Below are 20,938 nucleotides of genomic sequence, written 5' to 3'. Positions count from 1 at the left end.
CTCTGACGAACACTCAACAGTCACAGAGTCACTCTGACGACCACTCAACAGTCACAGAGTCACTCTGATAAATATTCAACAGTCACAGAGTTATTCTGATGACCATGCAAAAGTCACAGAGTCACTCTGATTAACACTCAACAGTCACAGAGTCACTCTGATGACCATTCAACAGTCAAGGAGTCACTCTGATGAACATTCAACAGTCACAGAGTCACTCTGATGACCATTCAACAGTCAAGGAGTCACTCTGATAAACATTCAACAGTCACAGAGTCACTCTGATGACCATTCAACAGTCACAGAGTCACTCTGATGACCATTCAACAGTCACAGAGTCACTCTGATGAACATTCAACAGTCACAGAGTCACTCTGATGACCATTCAACAGTTACAGAGTTACTCTGATAAAGTAAACTAACTGATTTTAATTCAACAGTCACAGAAATTCAGAAAATAGAACTTTCAAAAGCACCTCAATGTAAAATATCCTGCACTGTCTCTCTCTACTGCTTAACTGTAACTAAAATAGTGTAAGAAAGCTCATTAAATTATACAATCTTTAATTATTTATCTACCTAATGTAATTCTACCCACATCCTTGCATATTTTAGACCTCTGCTTATGTTCGTTAAGCATTCCTGCACCCTACAAGACACCAAGAGAAGGGTCACCAAATGCCTCTAACAAAATATTTTAAAAGATTTGAAATGGTAGAAATTTCATTTTGTTGTAAATACTGAGTGTATAGTTCAGGCAGACCATGAAGTCAAGCACTGCCACATAATTGACATCAGCTGATCTCACATGAGCTCTCATCAGGTGTTGATCAGCTGATTCTCACTCATGCTGCCATATTTAAACTGCTCCAGCCTGGCTATGCTTTGCTACTCCCTCTGCTTGCTGCTTTTTGCAACACTTCTCCACCCCAGCTCCTCCTTTATGCTGTGTCTGACTTAATCATTCTGTTGTCACCAATGCCTGCTCTACTATAAGGTTTTGCTGCTTTTCTTCCTTGCTTAGGTTGTCATTGTAGGTACAGGAAAGGCCGTAATGTGTGCTGTTCCTGCTTGATGCTTTCCAAATAGGCGTGTGGAAAGGCAGGGGGATCCCAGGACAACCACACAGCCAGATATAAATAACAGCAGTAAATGTCAGTCTGTGGCACTACTTTTTGGAGGTTGTGGGCTGGAAAGTTTAGGAAGCCCTGTAATGAAACAATTCTACTAAACAGCCACATACACAGGTTTTTAAATGAAAAAAGGCGGTACTGGGGTTAAATTACTTTTTAAACTTTAACCTACAGCTTATCTCCAAACTCTGAGAGCTCAAGAGCTGCACAGTAAATGCATAATTTTCTATAAGGCCATGAGCAATGGACAGGCAATAGCCTAACACACTGCAGCGTTCAATCAATGACACAAAATGGATCTGCTGGGCACGCACAGTTCTCCATCATGCAGAAGACAACTCCAAATGAGCTCAGAGCAGAGGGGGGCCTAAACAAAACCTCCACTTAAGTCCTGTAGGGCAGTGTTAAAGTAAGATAAAGCATTTTAAAATGTTCCTCTGTCTGGGAACAAAAAATCCATCTGGTTCTATATGTCCCCCTCTGTTTGACAGAAAGTGATGCCAGAGAAAAATGCAAGAAGAGGACAATGCAAAATATTGCAGTGACATAGACATAGACATAGAAATAGTGACAGCGCGTCCTCAGAGAGAACCTCCCAGGAGATGTTGCTTCCACAATGTCAGAGCATTTCGAAAAAAATAGACATAAATATTGCAAGTTCCCTACTATACAATGCAATTTTTGCAACAGTGCAATCTGCACGTGCAGCCAGAAAAAATAACCCCTTTTGTCAGAAAAGATGAAAATTACATGGTGAGGGATTTTTTTCTATTGTGCATAATATTCTATGTTGTATCATGATGTTACTCCTCTCTTATTCTGAAAAGCTCTTGAAGAGATCTCTAAATTTAATGTGATGACAGAACCCAGAAAACACAGCCGCTGGAGAGAAAAGCAGGGCAGCATTCAGAGCTAATGCAGATTATATAGAGCTAAAAAAAGAAATGATTAAAGATGATGACATCACATGGTCATATGGCTTTATAAAACCACACGGTCACGGCAGACATTCAGCCAATGACACGTCCTGTAAAGCTCTGAACGCTCCTTTTACATCATAGTGTCCTTCCAGAGCAAGGGCATCAGACGTGCATTAATCACGTAAAGGGGAAGAAAAGCACTGTCATTTTATTTGCTCTCAGATCAAATTACATCCCATCAATGACGGCAGCGTGTAATCGTTGCAGGGAGCATGTCTGAACCGAGCATCTCTTAGTGTGCTATTTATATCATCCAACAATACGGCCGACTAAGCCAGGAGGAAATTAGACAAAGGTTGTGTTTCCTCAGTAGCTAATTTTCTGTGTCACTGCTTTTAGTTGAATGGACAATAATGATGGAGAGAGGACATCTGACCTTATCAATTAAAACTAGAATTACTGCTTCATGGTTCATGCCTCACTAACCTGGTGAGACGCAACCACATATTGGGGATATTTTTGCATGTAGAGACTGATAATTTGTCAGTAGGCATGCATTTTACAGCACGGGTCATCACAGCATCATTTAATGGCAGAGCATAAAACAAAGGTCATCTCTATCTCTCTTTATTCCTGTTTCTCTGCAGGGCATTTAATGCCAGTGCATCTCTCTAGCAGAACAAACAGGTATATGAGGGGAGATTTTCTTGTACCTTTATAGTCTCACAAATTGATCAATAAACATCTATACGACTTGAAAAAAGGGTCTCTAGGCAGTTTTTTCCCAAAGATCTTGACAAGAACTTGACGACCTAATGATGTTATTAATGAGCAAATCCAAAGATGAAATTGGAGCATGAGTCATTTTTTGCACTTTATTAAGATGTAACAGACTGACGTTTTGATGTGCACTGCATCACATCTGAATTATTACTCTTTTGCGAAGAGGTTCATTGAAATATCTTTTAAAAGTTGAAGATTCAATCTAAAAGCACCGACCTCCACCCTAGGAGCGTCTGAAGCACAAAAGACTCCTATTTTGATGTTTTTTGTGGGTTCAACTAACCTGACATGCCAAATACTGTGGCAGAAATTCATTGCATGGAAATATTTTACATCCAACTGTGAAACCACCCACAGAAAGCATTTGGGAGACAGGACTATTCAAGAAGTTTTCAAGCAATGAATGTTCTGTCAGTCACATTTATGACGGGCCAATCAGAGCAAAGGCAGTAGCTACAGAACTGCACAACATCCCCTTTATGAAATAAAGAGTAAAGAGCTACACTGAAAGCTTATCACAACAGAAAAAATTTTGCCACTCTTCTTCCAGCCTGCTTTGGCATAGGTTTGCAATCATTTCAGTTGGGGCTAAATTGTACTGAAAGCCAGAGTATACAACAGCTGCTAACGCTGTAGCAATTCGCTCAGATGATCATATATGACAAGAATTGACACAGGTTGTTAAAAGTTAGACACATTTTGAACCATAAATCGCAGTCTCTTACGTTTTTCCACTTGAAGCTAGCCGTTTCACCATTCTAATGATGCTATCCATGCCTTCATAGCCCTTACAAAAACATTTCTAGTAAGTCTGGGACTCAAGTGAGTTTTTTGGGGACTTTTTAAAGTTGGAAAGATTAAATCCACATTGGTAGATCCAATATGGAACATTTTTTAATCAATTTTTAAGCAATTTTGGATCATTTAATGCCATTAGCTTGAATGCTAATGGTCATATTGTTTTCCCCAGAATACTTTGCTCTTCTCTTCTTTGTGTTTTGATTTTTTTTGGCAAGTTACTATCGCAGAGTTCTTTGAGAGTGGCTCTCAACCAATGACAGACTGTTCTGTCATCACATCATGCTGTGCCAAACTGCACAGGCTTAAACACGCAGATTGTTATAGAGACGGCCTGAATAGAGCATGACTGAGAGAAAGACAGCATGTGAAGTGGCTTTACGTGCCAAAATTCTTTTAATATTTAGCAAGAAAAACATCCTAAAGTGTCAGAGAGAGGCTGTACTTTACCATTCTATTTGTTGGGCCACGTTCTGAGTTCATTGTGGGCTTAAAATAATGTGCCAGTTTTTCCACAGCACAGTCGGTCCAGAAAGTTTACAGTAAAGACAAAGGCCCAACGCTCTTGTAACAGAATCATATCAGTAAGGAAGAAATAGTATCGGACATCTCTACTTGTTTGTGCATAAAACCCATGCTGAGGCCAGTCAAGAGAAGTCCAAAACGATCATCTCTGTCAAGAGAAGATTTTTGCTCTTGTTCTAATTAAAAAAATATGTACCAGTTCTGATAAACACTACATTATGACAGCCATAGCTATTCAGTTCCACTAAACCCTAATGTAGTTATGCCTCGTTCTCCCAGATGACGTCATTGGTCAGGTCTGTTTTCAGACCTGGCACAATCATTCCTGGTTGGAGCTGTGCAAGATGAATCAGCCTGATGACAGACATGGAATCTGGCCATCCGATCTGCTCTGCAAGGTTAGGGTCCAACTGAGTATGAAAATATTCTTTCTGTGTGATACATAGACTGTATAAAACAAGGACGCACTCTCAGTGATGTCATCTAAATATCTCAATACTACTTCACTGCTATAATAAATTAACGCTGGTCTTCCTATAATAGGGTATTATCTATAGTCAAAGACTATGGTCTAGACTTGCCCCCTTTGAAAAGTGTCTTGTAAAGTTCCTTATGATAATTTTGGTCATGAATTGGCACTATACAGACGATAATTGATTGGTTGGTTGTTTGATCTATTGGTGTAAAGTCCAATGATGGTGGTTGTCAAAGTAAAAATTCTGACTAAACTAGAGCTGCTTTGATCAGAAAATGATTATATCAGTGGATTTTCATCAAAAACACAAAATCAGTCAATCAGAACGAATGGATCTCATTCTCTGTGGATGTTAATGATTACTTAGTCAATGAATTCTGCTGTTTAAAACAATTATTTAAAGACCAAACTGGACCTTAGCTAACAAAATCTAATGCATCCATCCTTGACTCTTGTGAAAGTTTGGGCCTTTGTGACACATTAGTATGACTGATTCATCATTAACAAAACTGAGGACAAACATGGAATGAAATAGAAACAAAGGGATGCACAATTACAAAAATATAAAGGCTCTGGTCAAGCCATAGCATAAAAGCAGACGAAAAATATCACAATCTCTACAAAATTAAACATAACTATGACCAAAGCAGGAACTCCTTTCAGTCACTCTAGCTAACAATAATTCAAGATATTTCAATAAAAGAGAAATAAACATAAATAAATATATAAATAGATATAAATAAACATGGAGACTACACAGTTTAAATTCACAGAAGTGGACTCACCATGACTGTGAATAATGACCTGGGCTTGAGAAAGTGTGCCACTAAACACCTGAGTACTCAGGTTTCCACTACTGCAGGATATCTGGGCCAAACTTGCACAGTCCTCATTTACTGCATGGTTATAATACAGACAACTATTACATTTCTGCACCAACATTACTTATCTTCAGCTAGCATCTGTTGGTTTGACAGAACTGGATTGAATTTAGGACTGCAGCCAATCAGCTCAGATATAATGCAGCATTTTACAGTGACCTGCATTTAGATAACCTCCAAAATACACACTTTCACTTCATTTTCTCTCTCTGCTGATAGAGTAGCTTAGTTTATTGATGACTCTGCAGTTGATTATTTTCTATTCCATGAGCTGTGTTAGTTCAACTTCTGCAGCAAGTAACCTTTGTAACTGCTCCTGTTTTACCAAATTTCCTACAGTAAGAAATATTTTATCATTACTATGACAAAACTGCAAAGTTTATGCACACAGGGGGAAACTTATCAAGGCTAAAATAAATTTAGAACAGTCTGACTGGGAAACTGTCCTTCCTCTCTCAACCAAACAGGCAGCAGTCAGGGAGATATAAAGAACTGGGTGATGTGGGAGTGCTGGTTACCCAAGCAATTAGGGTGAACCTCATGCATGAGTTTGAGTCCCAATGTAAGTTCAGGTCTGACCTGTGGCTGCCTTCTTGCATCTTTTTGTCCTCTCTTTCACCTTTTCTATTTCCACTTCCCTGCCAACTTAAGGCATAAAATCCCCAAAATAAATCTGAAAAGAATGAGGCCCTGTGGACTCACTTGAGCCTACACTTGTTCATTAACATTTAAGATAGTTAAACTGCATTTCAGATTCAGAGAATCTGGAGAAATCTCTGCGTGCAATGGACAAGGCCAAAGGTCAATATTTGATACTTGTGATCTTCAGACCCTCAGGTAGCACTGCATTGAAAACAGGCATGATTATATACTGGAAATCCATGCATGGACTCAGAAACACTTTCAGAAATCATTGTCTGTCAACACAGTCGGTCCATGCCATTCACAAATGCAAGTTGAAGCTGTATCATGCAAAGAAAAAGCAATATGTGTACATACAGCACCATCTTCTCTGGTGATTGTGATCGTTTATTTTTATTGATATTGATACCCTTATCGATTCCCCTTAATGTTCCAAGTCCTTATCAATACCACTATTGATACTTTTCTATAGTTTGGTGGAAAAACAAAATGGAGACAAATATTTACACTCGAAAGGTCCTAGCTGAGTAGTGCTTGAGTTAAAAGCTATAATTCAGTCTGTAACATCTATTTTATATCCCTTAAATATAAACACATTCTTCATATTCACAACAGTATTTATTAAGATTTCTCGTCAAAAACAACATTTTCCCATTTTATGGGACAATTGAACACATCGTAACAGAATACACTAATTTACTAATTACTAATTTAACATCTAATTTACTGAGGTAACCTGAACGCATCATATTTTCCGTCTTTCAGCTGCTAAATTCGCTCATTAACTTCAATTCTGCCAACCAGGCATGCTCACACTCACACCGTTTAGAGCCACCAATTAACCTAACAAGCATGTCTTTGGTGGTGGGAGGAAGCCGGAGTACCCGGAGAGAACCCACGCATGCACGGAGAGAACATGCAAACTCCACACAGAAAGGCCCTGACCGGGAAGCGAACCAGTGACCCTCTTGCTGTGAGGCAGTAGCGCTGTGCAGCCCCTCCATAAAAACAGAACAGCTAAAATCTGACCTCAGACAAGAATGGGACAACATTCCTCTCCCAGAATTACAGCAACTGATCTCCTCACTTCGATGTTTACAGACTGTTGTTAAAAGCTACACAACTGCAACAGCTAGAATGGTAAACATGGTCTTGTCTGTACTTTTCTGAGATGTGTTGCTGCCAGTAAATTCAAACTGCGCAAATATTTGCATTGAATGAGAAACTGTCTCTGTTTAAACATCTGATATGTTGTTTATGCTCTATTGTGAATAAAATATGGTTATGAGATTTGACAATCTTTGCATTCTGTTTTTATTTACATTTTACACTATAGACTAACTTTTTGGATAATGAGGTTGTACCTAATATACTGGCAACTGAGCAGAGAGACTCAGAAGTATACAAGGTGATGAACTGCAAAGTCAAAAAAGCCATTTAAAGAGTCACATGAGGCAGCATGGCAGACACCATGCTTCATATGTTACTGAACAACTTATGATTTCTACACTTCAGCTCCGTGGTGCATATGAATTCTGTGGTGTCCAACTGTTGCAGTCACGTCCAGGAGCATGCAGCAATAAACATGGGTGATAAAAATGATCAAGACCCCCATTGGCATTACCTGCTAGACGTGATCGGGTCCACAAAACACAGCCACAGAGATACAGCGGGAGGTAAATCAGTAAAGCGAGCCAGAGCCAGTCATTACTCTCAGAGCCAGTCAGGACATGAAGAAATTATGACTAAATAAAAACCATTGGACTTTTATATATGTGCTGGACTTGAGGGCAACTCTCCAGATGGCCTTTGAATACAGCTTTTCGAATAAAGAAGTGAGAGAAAATAAGAAGAGACAAGGTCGAATCTTCCTGCAGCTTCCATCCAATCAGTTCTGGTGCAAATAATGAGAAAAATGAATAACCAAAGAATGAAAACATCAAATAAATACAGAAATGAAAATAGGAGAGGGCAATATTAAAAGCATCGACAACAGAAGGCGGTTATCTGCTGTTAGATGTAAAGTGATTTAAGCCCAGAAGGAATAAGGTTTTGTTTACTGGAGATCATTACTGCAAATTGTATTTTGCTGATTGGATGATATTGGACAATTTCTGCAAAGCTAAAAGGAGTCTGCCATCCAGGGAATCAAATTATTTCATAGTGTGACAAGAATCAAACAGTCATTCCGGTCCAGATGTATTCAAACAGAGTTCAAAGTCTGACAAAAAGAAACCATATTCTATCTTTGTCCTCTTGGATTTTCATTCAGAACAATTACAGATTATGGGTGATAAATACGACTATTCAAAACTCACATAAAGGCCTTCATTCAAATTTTCATATTCAAATCTTTGGAGGATTAACTTTGGAGAAAGGGAATTTAATCTCTTCATCAGCATTGGCTTAATTTTGCTGCAGGGGACTTCAAATATGAAGGCCCATTGAAAATACCGAGGAGTAGTCATATGTATTCTGCAGCCTCATGAATGGTTGGAGATATTCTTGTACATTGTGGCCCCTTCCCTAGGAGCAGCTTTTATTATGCTATCTGTTTGGACCTTTTGGCAACGCTCTCCAGCGTCTGACTGAGGAGAGTGCTGCAGAAATTAAATCTGGAGAGAAGCCTTAGGGTCAGGCAGTTGTTGTTGGGCTGGTGTTATAGTGCATCAAAGAGGTCAGGAGGCTGTTGTCCTCCTCTTGGTGAAAAAGCTTTAGCACTTTTTTATTGCAGACCAGTCAATGGAGGCACCTTTTGTAACTTTAAACACTTCTAAATAAATGGACAGTGCATGCCCATCTGTCTGGGGGCGTCTGTTTAGAGAACATTTTACTGTCCGTCTAGCCTTCTTTGCCTTTAGTCAGAAGTATTTATATACTGTCTGCAAACAAAGTTGACTTTAAGAAGTGTCTAGTTTCAGATTCAAATAACTGCATCTGACATGACCCAACAATACTGGCGTACATGGGTAAATGCACATTCTACAACCACAGATGTGCAGGGAGATTGACCATTGTTACACTTCTCCTGCAGCTTGGAATCTGCTGCAGGAGGATGTAAACTTTCTGGGCTGACTGTGCTATGAAAACATGATGATGGAACAGCCTGCCATTGGTTGAGCCCATCACAAGCTTTCTGGGAAAACAATACGGTAGTTAGCATTTGAGCTGGCAGCAATAAAATATAAAAAAAGGATTTTCAACACTGGATAAAACACACTCAATATTGGATCTACCAGTATGGATTTAATCTTCCAGGCTTGCTTGTATAGCTTCTGTAAGAGCTGCAAAGGAAATGAAACAATCAATAGCTAGCTCTAAGAGAAAAAAAAATCCCTAACATATAGCATGGCAAAATTTAGCAAAATAAGACATATTTCCAATAGTGGTATATGAATCGGAACAACTCTATTTTGGGTTTTTATTTACTGAGTGTATGTAAAGCATTTGTGTTGAACATGTTAAAGTGTGTTGCTGCCTGTCTTTGCCAGGGAGCTCTTGTAAATTATATTCTTGATCTCCATGAGGTTTAAATGAAATTTCACAAGTAACAACAAGTAATGAAGTGCAGAAGCTGGCATGCATGTAATGGAAAAGGTGTGGTAATGTCGCTTGGGGTCTGTCAATACTGCAATAACTATATGGGTGCAATAAATAAACAAACATTGTGCATGTCTGGAGCTTCATGGTGGCATAGTGGTTAAAACTGTTGCTTCAAAGCAAGAGGATTCCTGGTTGAAATCCCCGTCAGCCAGTGTGGCGTTTGCATGTTCTCCCCATATATACGGGTGGTTCTTTCCAGGTACTCTGGATTCCTCCAGAGTCCAAAGACATGATTCAATGATAGTTAGTGATTCTAAATTGCCCATAGATGTGAGTGTGAGCATGGCTGCTTGTTTGTCTCTACATGATTGACTGGTGACCACTCTAGGGTGTACCCCGCTTTTCACTTAGAGACAGTTGGGGTCGGCTCCAGCCCCCATCAACCCTTACTGGTGTAAGTGGTGTAGATAATGGTTGTGCATCTATTTCTGCTGTCTGGCATGTTTTCAGACTGCCTAAACTTATAACCTGTCTATATTTTGAGTCCAATTGCATAAGTGTCTTTGCCCTTGAAGAGCTCTAGATAACAAAAAATAAAAAAAATCAAGGGGATTCAGCCTTTGTGGAGGCTGATCCCAAGTTATGAAACAATCTTTCCATCCATGTATGATCTGAATAGACTCACTGTTGAAGACCTATCTCTTTTTGATACCTCTAAACTCTAACCTCACCTTGTCCTTTCTCATTTAACCCCATTATGTTTCATAAAGACCAGATTGTTTTTTATCATTAAGTTTTTTGTTTTACTTGCTCTTAATTGTTTCTAAATTATGCTATTACCATAGAAAAAAAATATGTTGAAGCCATTGCTTACTTATTTCAATGTATTTTTCTCTCTTGATTGTATGGAGCTTAGACCAGCATATCTTGTTTTTTGTTTGGCCTCATTGATAAACTTGACTCTATTTACTAGGAATAGAATTTTTGCTAATTTTCGACACATTGATATCTTTAAAATAATTTTAGTTAATACTCACATCAATACAGATGTATAAATGTAGTTCAGGCCTAAAAATTCAGCCCTTAAAACAAACTTTCAGAGTGAACAAAGGAAAAGACTGCAGTATGTTAGTCCAGTCTAAAATCTGCTGTTAGCTACCCTCATCTGAGGAGATGAGGGTAGTACATCTTTATTCAAGCAATTTACAGGGGAGCACTACTGCCAATCACAGCCTGATCAGCTCCTCCTGACCAGTCAGATGAATGTCTGACATGTATATGAGATATGTTGGTCATAAGGCTTAATATACTTACACAGCAGAAGAAGAGACACAAGCCAGTCTCCTAAATTCAGGGCATTTTTTTTTCCAGATTTCACCTGTGCAAACTAACAGAGAGATTCTGAAATCTCCACAGAACCTAAATGCCTGTTATTCCAAGAGAAATGTTAGCAGGAAATAGTGGCAGAGGATTTTTGACCATTTAGCTCCTAGAGGCTTGTGAGTGTAAGAGAATAAAAGCATTGTTTAACATTTTTGCATTTGAGCTGCCTAAGACACAACTGAGATATGGACATGACTTCAACTGCCATCTGTGGAAGTCCAGACTCGTTTTTTTCCTCATATGAGCCCTCAAGTCATGGCTGATAATTGGAGCACATTAATTGTAGGCTTTGGTGTTATGTTGTAAATGTTTAAGTCACATAGTTTCAGCTGAAATTCAACCAAGACTTCTTTTTTTATCTATTTTAGAGCTTTAAGGGTTAAAGATGTAGTGATGAAGCTGCAGTCCCCCAGTACGCATACAAAGAGGAAATTTAGTGTGAAGTGAGAAGGGATTATTGGCCATCCCTGCCTGATCACCATCACGGGCACTGAAAATAGACGACCTAATGGCAGAAAGAGAATTATGACACTTGAATATCATTAAAATCCAGCGCACCACCTGGGCTCCAGACTCTTTCCCCAGCACTGTCCAAGACTCCTCCAGGTCTGCTGATTCACACAGGAGGGAGGGGGACAGATGGTGGTAAACACATCGTGCTGTTTTTCAAACTGCAGTACCAAACATCTCTCCTCTGCATGGGCAGGGTCACCTCAAGACTCTGCACTGTTACTCATCCAGCCTAACCAGTGCAGAAAAAGCCATGAAAGGATTTTTTAATGAGTGTCTGTTGACGCTAATGTATGTTGTGTATCCTATATTGACAGATTTGTTGTTCTTTAAACCTTATGCTAATGAATTACCACCATGTCAGGCCAGACAAACAACCTCTGAAGCTGCACAGTTCTTGATTTACATCAAGCAATAAACTTATTTCATGAGGCGAAATCATATAAACATAAATATCACTCATTTGTTTTCCAGGTTGTATTTCATTTCCAGCTCCCAGTATGAAGACTTTACGCTTCTGTCAAAACAATGAATGATTCAGGCTCAAATAAAGACCAACATTCCAGTTCAAAAGTTCAGACATGGGAAAAAAATCATGTAAAAGGTTTTCAAAAGATTCCCTACATTAAATACTAATGTCTCAGATGTAAACCTTACAAAGAAAACATGTCTTGATAAACACGCGAGACAACCGGCACTGACAGATGGTGTCATGAACGCCTTTCTTTGACTCCTTTTATCTGTCTGCCAAAGCATATCCAAACTTTTTGTTTCATATTTGAAGAAGTTTGTGAGCAGAAATACTCAAGACAATGTTTGAAATGTTTTGACATTATTAGTTTTGTTTCTTCAGACTTTGTAAAGCTCATCCTGAGACACAGAAGACACTTTAAAACAGTTCTTATATAAGAAAATCTCAGAATTGTCAGAATATAAATTTCATCACAAGGGGGGCTCTCTGTCAAAATATCAACAAGAGGTAAAGTGTCGGGAACTCTATTTATTTTAAAGCTGCACCCTATCAGATGCATACACTTGCACACCCAATGGGTCAGCCAGATTTCCCTACTGTCATCAGGCGGGTCCATCTTGCAATCTTTACCAATGATACGTTTGTTCCTGGTCGGAGAATGACCGGACCAGTCAGTGTCAACTGAGGTGAAAGAAACACTAGTTACAGGCATGGTATAGTTTTACCCGCAAGGCCTGTCCAACTGTTATGTGGTCCATCAGGATGACTTCTTCAAGTCATCACTGCTCTGGACATGGATGTCATGATGAGTACGATCTATTCATGGTTGGAGAACCCAGTGAAGTTTGACTGGCGACCACTCGAGGGTCTACCCCCGCCTCTCGCCCAATGAAAGCTGGGACATGCTCCAGCCCTCCGAACCCACGACTTTATAGAGAACGGATGGATGGACCTATAAACGTTTGATTGACATGCTGAACCAACGTTACTTTATTTCCATCCCATATGAAGAATGCAAAAAAGAGGAGGTGCTCTAGGAACTACATGGTGCCAGATCCACCTGGCCCATGTATCTGAAACACAATCAACAACAACAGCAACTGCTTAAGAGGTTAGTATGGATGGAATTTATTCTCCATGCCACCCAGTTCATTATTTCCCCTCTTTGGTACTCCATGTCCACATCCTTGCCTGGTTTACTACCACTGTGAGAATGTTTACCATTGTCAAGGACTGCTGACTTTGTCCCATACAGCAGCGTTTCCCCCTCAGAAGTCTAAATACAGTCTTTACAGACCGGAGGCACTGTTGTAGCCAAAAGAAACTCTGCTAAATCAGTCTTTTCCATAAGCTAAATATGCACTGGTTATTTTTGCTTACCTTTTTTCCTGTTGAAGGCGCGGTTCATAGTGGAAAATGTGCGTCTCTGAGGTCCCTCCTGAGTGTCTGTCTATGTTCCACCTGGGAAAGAAGCAGACAGAAGTGAGTTAAAAACAGCTCTGACCTCCAGTCTTCAGTAGTAAGCAGAAAATCTCAAAGCAAACACTCTGAAGTTCTTTTGTGTGTGTGGAAAAAAAGCCACCCGTTGAGATTGAGGTAGTGTTCATGTGTCAGAATGTGCTCAGAGAAAAGTCCCAGTGCAGCCAACATTACATTTGTTCACAATAAAGCCACATCATACTGAGCAGAGGCTCTAACTCCAACACTGAGGTAATGATTATAAAACACTCATAACTGTTAACATCACAGAACAGCGTTCAACAAGTGTTTCCTGCCAAATCAAGCAGTTCTTTTCATCTTTTCTGTGTTTTAAATCAAGGGCTGTCCCATAAAAGTCAGAAAGCGGAATCATCAGCTGAAAAGACTGAAGGTCTACTGTTTTCTTAAATCGTTGTGCTTTTCTTCATCAGCTTAGCAGCATCACAGGCTTTAGATCTTCTCATAGAGACTCAAAAAGAATGAGGACAACATTGACGGCTTTTCACCAGAGGGTCTAAATGATTAACCCTCTTTAGAACTGACCTTTTTGTTGAACTATGGTACAAATCACTGTTGTGCAATGATGTGATTTAGCTTTGTCATGCTCAAAGTTTGTTAAATCAAGTTAAAACTGAGGGTTAGCTTCACATTTTCACAAAACTTCAGTAAGGGTGTGAGCTGCCACTGAGAAAGCATCATGGCAAAAACAAAAGAAAGCATCAAAAACTAAAGAAATAAGTCCAGACTTGAGAAAAAGAATTGTCGATGCTCAAAAATCAGAAGTAAGATATAAAAACTTATCACAGCGATTCCAAGTCAAGAACCTGAGTGAGAAATATCATCAAGAAATTCAAAGAGAACCACAAAGTCCAGAACAAACCTGGCAGAGGAAGGAAGATTTCAAAAACTCTGGAAAGAAAACTAGTGAGAGATGTGTCTAAAAACCCCAGAACAACTGCCAAGACACTAGTGAATGACTTAGCCAAGTCAGGCACTGCAGTCTTAAATAAGACAATCACTAGTAGAGCCCTGCACAGGAATGGACCAGGAAAAACTCCACTTCTGCCAAAGAGAAACCTTCAAGCCAAACAGAAGTATGCTAAGGACAACCTGGAGAAAGATTCTGCATACTGGGAGCATGTCCTTTAGTCAGATGAGACCAATCTAGAGCTCTTTGGGCATCGAGATATTGCTTATGTTTGGAAAAAGATGGGGGAGACATTTGACCCAAAGATCAATATCCCCACAGTGAAACACTGCAGGGGGAGTATTATGTTGTGAGGATACTTCAGTGCATCTGTAAACTTATAAAAGCAGAGGGAATCATGAAAAAAGGATGTGGGGATTTTGAAAGCCAGCAGCCAGCAGCAAAGCGGGGTCTGGGTCGTCGCTTTTTCTTCAAACCTGACAACAACACAAAGCATACTGGTGAAGAACTACCTCCAGAAGACTAAAGTGAACTTCATGGAGTGGCCTGTGCAAAGCCCTGACTTGAATCCCATTGAAAATCTGGGCGTGAACTGAAGACCAAGGTCCATGTCAGAGGGCCATTAAATCTGGAGGAGTTTGAGAGGTTTACCAAATAAGACTAGGCCGGGATTCCTCACAAGACGTGTCTGAGACTTGGTGAAAACTAGGATAAAACTGGGATGTTTGAAAAAGCTGTGTAAAACTTCCTTATTCTGCTAACAGCACTTGGGAAATACTTTACAAAAATGAACTATCCTTAGGGGGCCATATGATTTCAGTCTCATCTGTAGACTACACATTTCAGAAAATGATAGCAATATGTCTTTAAACATGACCAAAGTAGCTCACACTGTTTAAATGTCATGCAAAACACAAGAATCATTTGAGTTAACCCTCTGTGCAGCAAAACCTAGTCAGTCATTTTTTGATTTCTACCTTGGATTCGCACTGAACAGACACCAAACTTTGACACACTTTTAATTGTAGGGATATGCAAAATACATAAGCAATGATCCAAATTAGCTAAGAAATCCCCTGAATTATCATGAATAATCCAGAGTAGGTGTTTACAGGTATTTTTCTCTATGTCTGATTGTCATTAGGGATATTTTACAAGCATCAGTGTTTCGACACTAATATGAAGCTCACAGTCTCTCCTCACTCTCTATCTGCCTCTAACAGACCCGAGTACATGTTTATCTTAACGAGGAACGAAAAGCAATTAACAAAACTAGAAAAGCATGATATGATTGGCATGATATTGGTATCAGTAGTATGAAGTTCATTTATTATTTTTATCATCAGATGTGAACATTTCTGCTGATATATGCAGATAATACGTGTGCTGATGTAAGTAATTGGCAGAATGTATAAATGTGTGATAAAGCTTCACTTTAAAAGGTGTAGTATAATATTAGTGGAGTTTAAGCAGAACCAGCAGACCTACATCAGCTGAACTTTTACTTTATTTTTACCTCTCCATACTTAATCTTCAAAGTGGGCTATAGGGACTAAAGTTTTAGCTCCGAGCCACACTTACTGTAACATTTTGCATATAAGAAGATTGCGTTTCTGTTATTGGAAGCATTTTCTCAGGGTTGTCTCAGGGAACCACCCTGCAAATCTGTTGTTAAATTTAGCTCCATTTAAAAGAGGCATTTTTATTTATTGCTCTGCAGAGCTCACTGTCTGTCAGCAGGATTACACGGAGCTGTTTGCATATCTCAAAAAGTCAGATAAAGCTCGAGTTAAAAGCCACAAATAACACATCTATAATTTATTGTAGAATCAAATGTCTTTTTGTCTGTTTTTGAAAAACAACGACTGTCAAAGTAAAATGTAGTTTCTACAATAGCTGTGCCGTGCTCCACAGCGCCACAGTTTTACTCTGGTCAAAGGCGAGCAGTCTGGAGGCGTGTCTATAGCGCTGCACAACACAGAGCAGCCCTAAAATAGCTTGAGAAAAGAGGGCAGAGATCAGGAACTGTGAGCTCACGCAGGCATAGTATGTCAAAGGCAGTTTAGTTTGCCTTTCTTGATTTGCTGTTAATTTCAACATGATTCCATGATTTTATTGCTTTCACCGCTGGTGAGTACATCATGGAGTTAACCCTTAAGAGATCTAAGGTAAATTTTGAGCCAGTTTTTTAAAGCTATTTTGGCTGTGTTGAACTAATATAGCTAAAAATTTGCCAGAAGATATTCTGTTTTTCATTTAGAATTGTTGTCTCAGTTCCTTAAAATAGCCTAAAATGGCTAATCTACACAAAAACTGACACATTTCCTCTAACCACAAAAAAATCCCATCGAACACCATTGAAAATGTCATTTTTGTTCCGACAATTCTCTTAAGATTAACTAATAAACTCACTTCTGTTAAGATTTCATTTTGGACGTTTTGGTTTTCTGCAAGGCTGCCTTGTTAGTTTCTACTGAAATAATAAGTGTGTGTCGCTATTGATGTTGGTTGATGCCGTGTGTGTGTCCCTGTAAAACAGAGATGCAGTGTACGTGGCAGAGGACAGAGAAACAGCACAGGTAAGAAGAAGTGAGACTTCAGTAGCTACACTCCATGAAATCCTGCACTTTCATGCATGTTTGTGCAGAGGTGTCAGCACGTTTCTTAGTTCTTGAGAGCCTAACTGCTGTAAAACAATCAGAAAATAACATTTTATTTGTCTTTCATATTTTGGAACTAAATAATTCATGTGCTACTGAAAAGTCTCCAAACACAAAAAATTTGACAACCTCATTTTCAGTTTAGGATGGAATGAATCCGATTTAAAAAAATGTTTTTCTGAGTTCAGTCAGCCTTCGTCAAGGGTACCACTGTTTCTATAATCCCTCTGCCAGTCAGGTAGTTTGTTTGCTACCTTTTCCAAAAAACACACACAGCAGATATTCCTGTCAAAGCGTGTCATAAATGTTTATCAATGTTAGCAAACTGCACATTCAAAGGGCAAAGATGCTAAATCAACATCTATGTCCATGCTTTGTTATTTATGGTCTCAAGGATTCTGCCTATGAAAAAAAAAAAAAAAGTTCCATATAAAGACTGAATAGACTCCAGCGCTAATCCTCTCTACGGTCTTGTCTTTCTTTCAGACTCATTGAACTTGCAGCAGAAGTGTAGCCATGTCATGCCACAACACAAAAAGCTCACCCATTCATTGCCACGGTACTACATTATAGAAAAAGGAGGAATCTCTTTTTCAAATGCAAAACGTCTCCAAATCGTACACTTCACCTTGACTGCTTTCAGACCTGTGCATGAATTTCCCATGAGAGCTCAGCAATCTAAAGGACTGAAGGACAAACGGCCCAGCACGAGGTAGCTGTCAGCCCGCTCTACAATCAATATCCTCCATTCTGGCACTGTGGGAAAATATGCAAGGCCTGCTGAATAACAGCTATTTCAAGCTCTGCCTTTGCAAACAAATTAACTTGTGCATGGGCAATTTGGAAATTGAATTTTATTTTTCCATCTAGGGCATTCTCCATTCATCATGGGAGGACGGAGCTATTAAGGGTTTTGTGAATGAGAAAGAATTCTTCTGGCATTTGAACCAAGGAGCAAACACATATCCTTCAGCAAAGCACGGGAATTTTTAAAAATGAAGATGTGGTTTGATAAATAATTAAAGCTCTCCATGATAACATCCAAGATGATCAAAATCCATCAATCTTGAACAGTTGTTGTTGTTGAATAATGACCAGAATTGATGATGGACAGGTTTAGGGAGCACATTGTGAGTGCTGTGGCTCAGCCAGTTTTCTTTAAACTGGAAGGTCAGGGGTTTGGCCCCAGCTCCTGCAGTCACATTTTGATGTATCCTTGGGCAAGACACTCAACCCTAATTTGCCGCCACTGCTTCATTTATAATGTGTGAATATGTATAGATTTGTACGAATGGGTTGATAAAACTGATGCTAAATCCCAGTAACAATCCAACTAAATGCTTCCCATATGGCAGCCACTGCTACCCTCTTCCTGTAGAACAGAACTCCACCTGTAGCTACTAACTCATCTCCTCCAATGATGCTGATTGGGCCAATACATTCTCAGACCTGGCACAGTCATTCCTGGTTGAAGCTTTGCAAGATGGATCTGCCTGATGACAGACATAGAATCTGGCCAGTTTATTGTCTTTGCAAGGTTAGAGTATTGCAATCCAATCCTAGAGATTGCATCCTTGAGTGCAGGAGCAAAGCATTTCAATGAAACATCTTTCCAATCATGGAAAGCTTTTAGTGTGACTCTTTGCTCTTGTTTTCTTAAAAAATGTTGTCCAGTTCTGACTAAACATCTGCTATGTCTGAGTCCGAGCTATCACTCCACTTGCAGCCACTGTATACAGTGTCTGTCAATACATCCGAATTTCTACTACAATGTTTTTATTGGACAAAAAGTCAAAAAATTGTGACATGATCTAAGATCATCTTATTCCATAGTTTAAACTCAACATTAAAACTTTCTAGAGGCATCTTCCTTTTTTCATAGTTTAAACGTGGTGGAATGTCGCCTGGCTTTTTAAAAAGTGGGACCAAAATGTGTCTCTGAAGTTGCAACACCTCTTAAACCAATCTCCTATACGAAAGGGGGGCTCCTATTTGGCTTTGGGCCAGATGCTGCTTTGGCATGCACTGATGCATTGATTCCACTGATATCATCCCTGCAGACAAATATCAGCCATTGGCAAATAATGTGGCATGCTTATCTGTTCCGTCAGATCAATTTGAGGCTGCTATCTAGAATGCCCAACAGCTGATTCAAAGAAGAGATTTATTCAGAGCTGAAGAAGTCACCTTGTTCTAAACTATGTTCATGGTCAAACCAAAAATGAACTTGAAGTGTTACACCAAAACAAGTGATGAAAAAAATATTCCCATAAGCCCTTATTATAACAACTGTTGCATCTCTGAGAACACCCTTGAGTCAAAGTGAGTTTTTGTGCCAAATTTTAAGGTACTCATTCCAGAGGCTCTTGAGATTTGCTCACAAGCATTAATTATGACATTAAAAAAGCTTTTAAAGGAAAAATTACTGTCACAGTAAAGCTGACTTTTGACCTTGAAGGTATGAAGTCATGTTGGCATTTTATCATTTCAAGTTTTGGATGAAATGTCACCACAGTTTTTAATTAATGTCCAAAAATGAGCTTTGTTAGGTCACATTGAACCTTTCCGATCACATTCTGATCACTTACTCCTTGATTAAAGTGAACACCTGTGGCAGACATAATACATTTCTCTCAAGGATTTCCTGAGCTATCCCTTTCACAAGAAGGAAGACAAATCTTCAGTTTACCCTTGAATAAAAGTGGATGTTCTTGAATAATCTACAGAATTTCTCAAAAGTTATTCCTGAGAAAAAATGCTCCCAGCAATAGGACAAAGAAAGAGCTGACATTCTGAGCTTAATCCAATTTAAAATAATGTGACAATTGAGGGTTGTTCTAGTAATTCATTACATTAAAATGCAAAGTTGTTCAGAGGTAGAATCATATAAATTCTGGTGTTTATCTCAAGAAAGTAGAGTTTGATAGAAAAAGAAATCTCAAGGATCAGAGGCCCTCGTGTTACAGTTGTTTGACATGATCTGTGTTACAGCTGTAACTACCAAAACTTTACTGCTGCATACATTAGACTTCAAAAAACAGCAGTAATCCAAAGGGACCAAAGGCCAATCACACCTAATTCAAAAACAAGTAAGCCTAACAAGACTTGATCCAACATGTGCTGGAGCCAAATGGCCTCTAATAGAATGAGAGCACAAACCCTTGTAGCATATTAATGTGACTTCATTTAACAAGCAGGCTGGAACAGCAGTGTAGAAATACAGGAAAATGGGGATTTTTTTTTCTGTCTAAACCTATGAAATTACCTCCACATTAGAGACCGAAAAGCTAAAGAGGTGCTCAATCTCTGTTCCATGTTGATTTAAACTCTTCGAGGTGTGGCAATAATTCCAATCACATGCACACAAAATGTCCGAAAATGTTCCCAATTCTTCTCGGTAATCTGCATGTGTAGATGCAAACAGCCACATTTTCACTGAAAAATTACCCAGACTTCTTCCTGCCAGCCTCTTGTGTAGTTTCCGTAGGAAGCTGAGCTGATGTGTGACTGCAGCAGGAGCATTCAGGAAATTCACTGAAGAAATCAGCGGATGAAAGTGATCTGTGCGGCTATTGATCCTTTTGTCTTCATTAATCAGGGTGTTATCAATTGAGATTTTGTTCGTTTTATTCTCAATAGTTTTACAACTCACTCTGTCATCCATATTTAGTCATTAAAAAAAGTGGGGATGCATGATATCAGCATATCGGTATCAGCAGATATCTTATGAAGTGAATTATCAGTACCAGAAAATATGAACATTTCTGCCGATACAGCAGATATTGACTGTACATATGGGCAGTATG

General features: G+C 39.1%; 1 protein-coding gene across 7 annotated transcripts in view; it reads right to left on the bottom strand.

The window, feature by feature from the left end:
* gulp1a (GULP PTB domain containing engulfment adaptor 1a) overlaps positions 1 to 20,938 on the bottom strand; it is a 116,374-nt gene that overhangs the window by 48,944 nt on the left and 46,492 nt on the right. For all 7 annotated transcript variants that reach the window (XM_041807601.1, XM_041807600.1, XM_041807593.1 and 4 more), the window contains exon 2: positions 13,446 to 13,526. In XM_041807601.1, the coding sequence (XP_041663535.1) occupies positions 13,446 to 13,473 (28 nt within the window). In that variant the 5' untranslated portion in view covers positions 13,474 to 13,526. The remainder of the gene's footprint in view (positions 1 to 13,445; positions 13,527 to 20,938) is intronic.

This window comes from Cheilinus undulatus, linkage group 15 (assembly GCF_018320785.1).
Source record: "Cheilinus undulatus linkage group 15, ASM1832078v1, whole genome shotgun sequence".
In the NCBI taxonomy this organism is placed as follows: Eukaryota; Metazoa; Chordata; class Actinopteri; order Labriformes; family Labridae; genus Cheilinus; species Cheilinus undulatus.
Note: the sequence above shows the minus strand (reverse complement) of the source record. Positions and strands in the feature narration are given on the sequence as shown.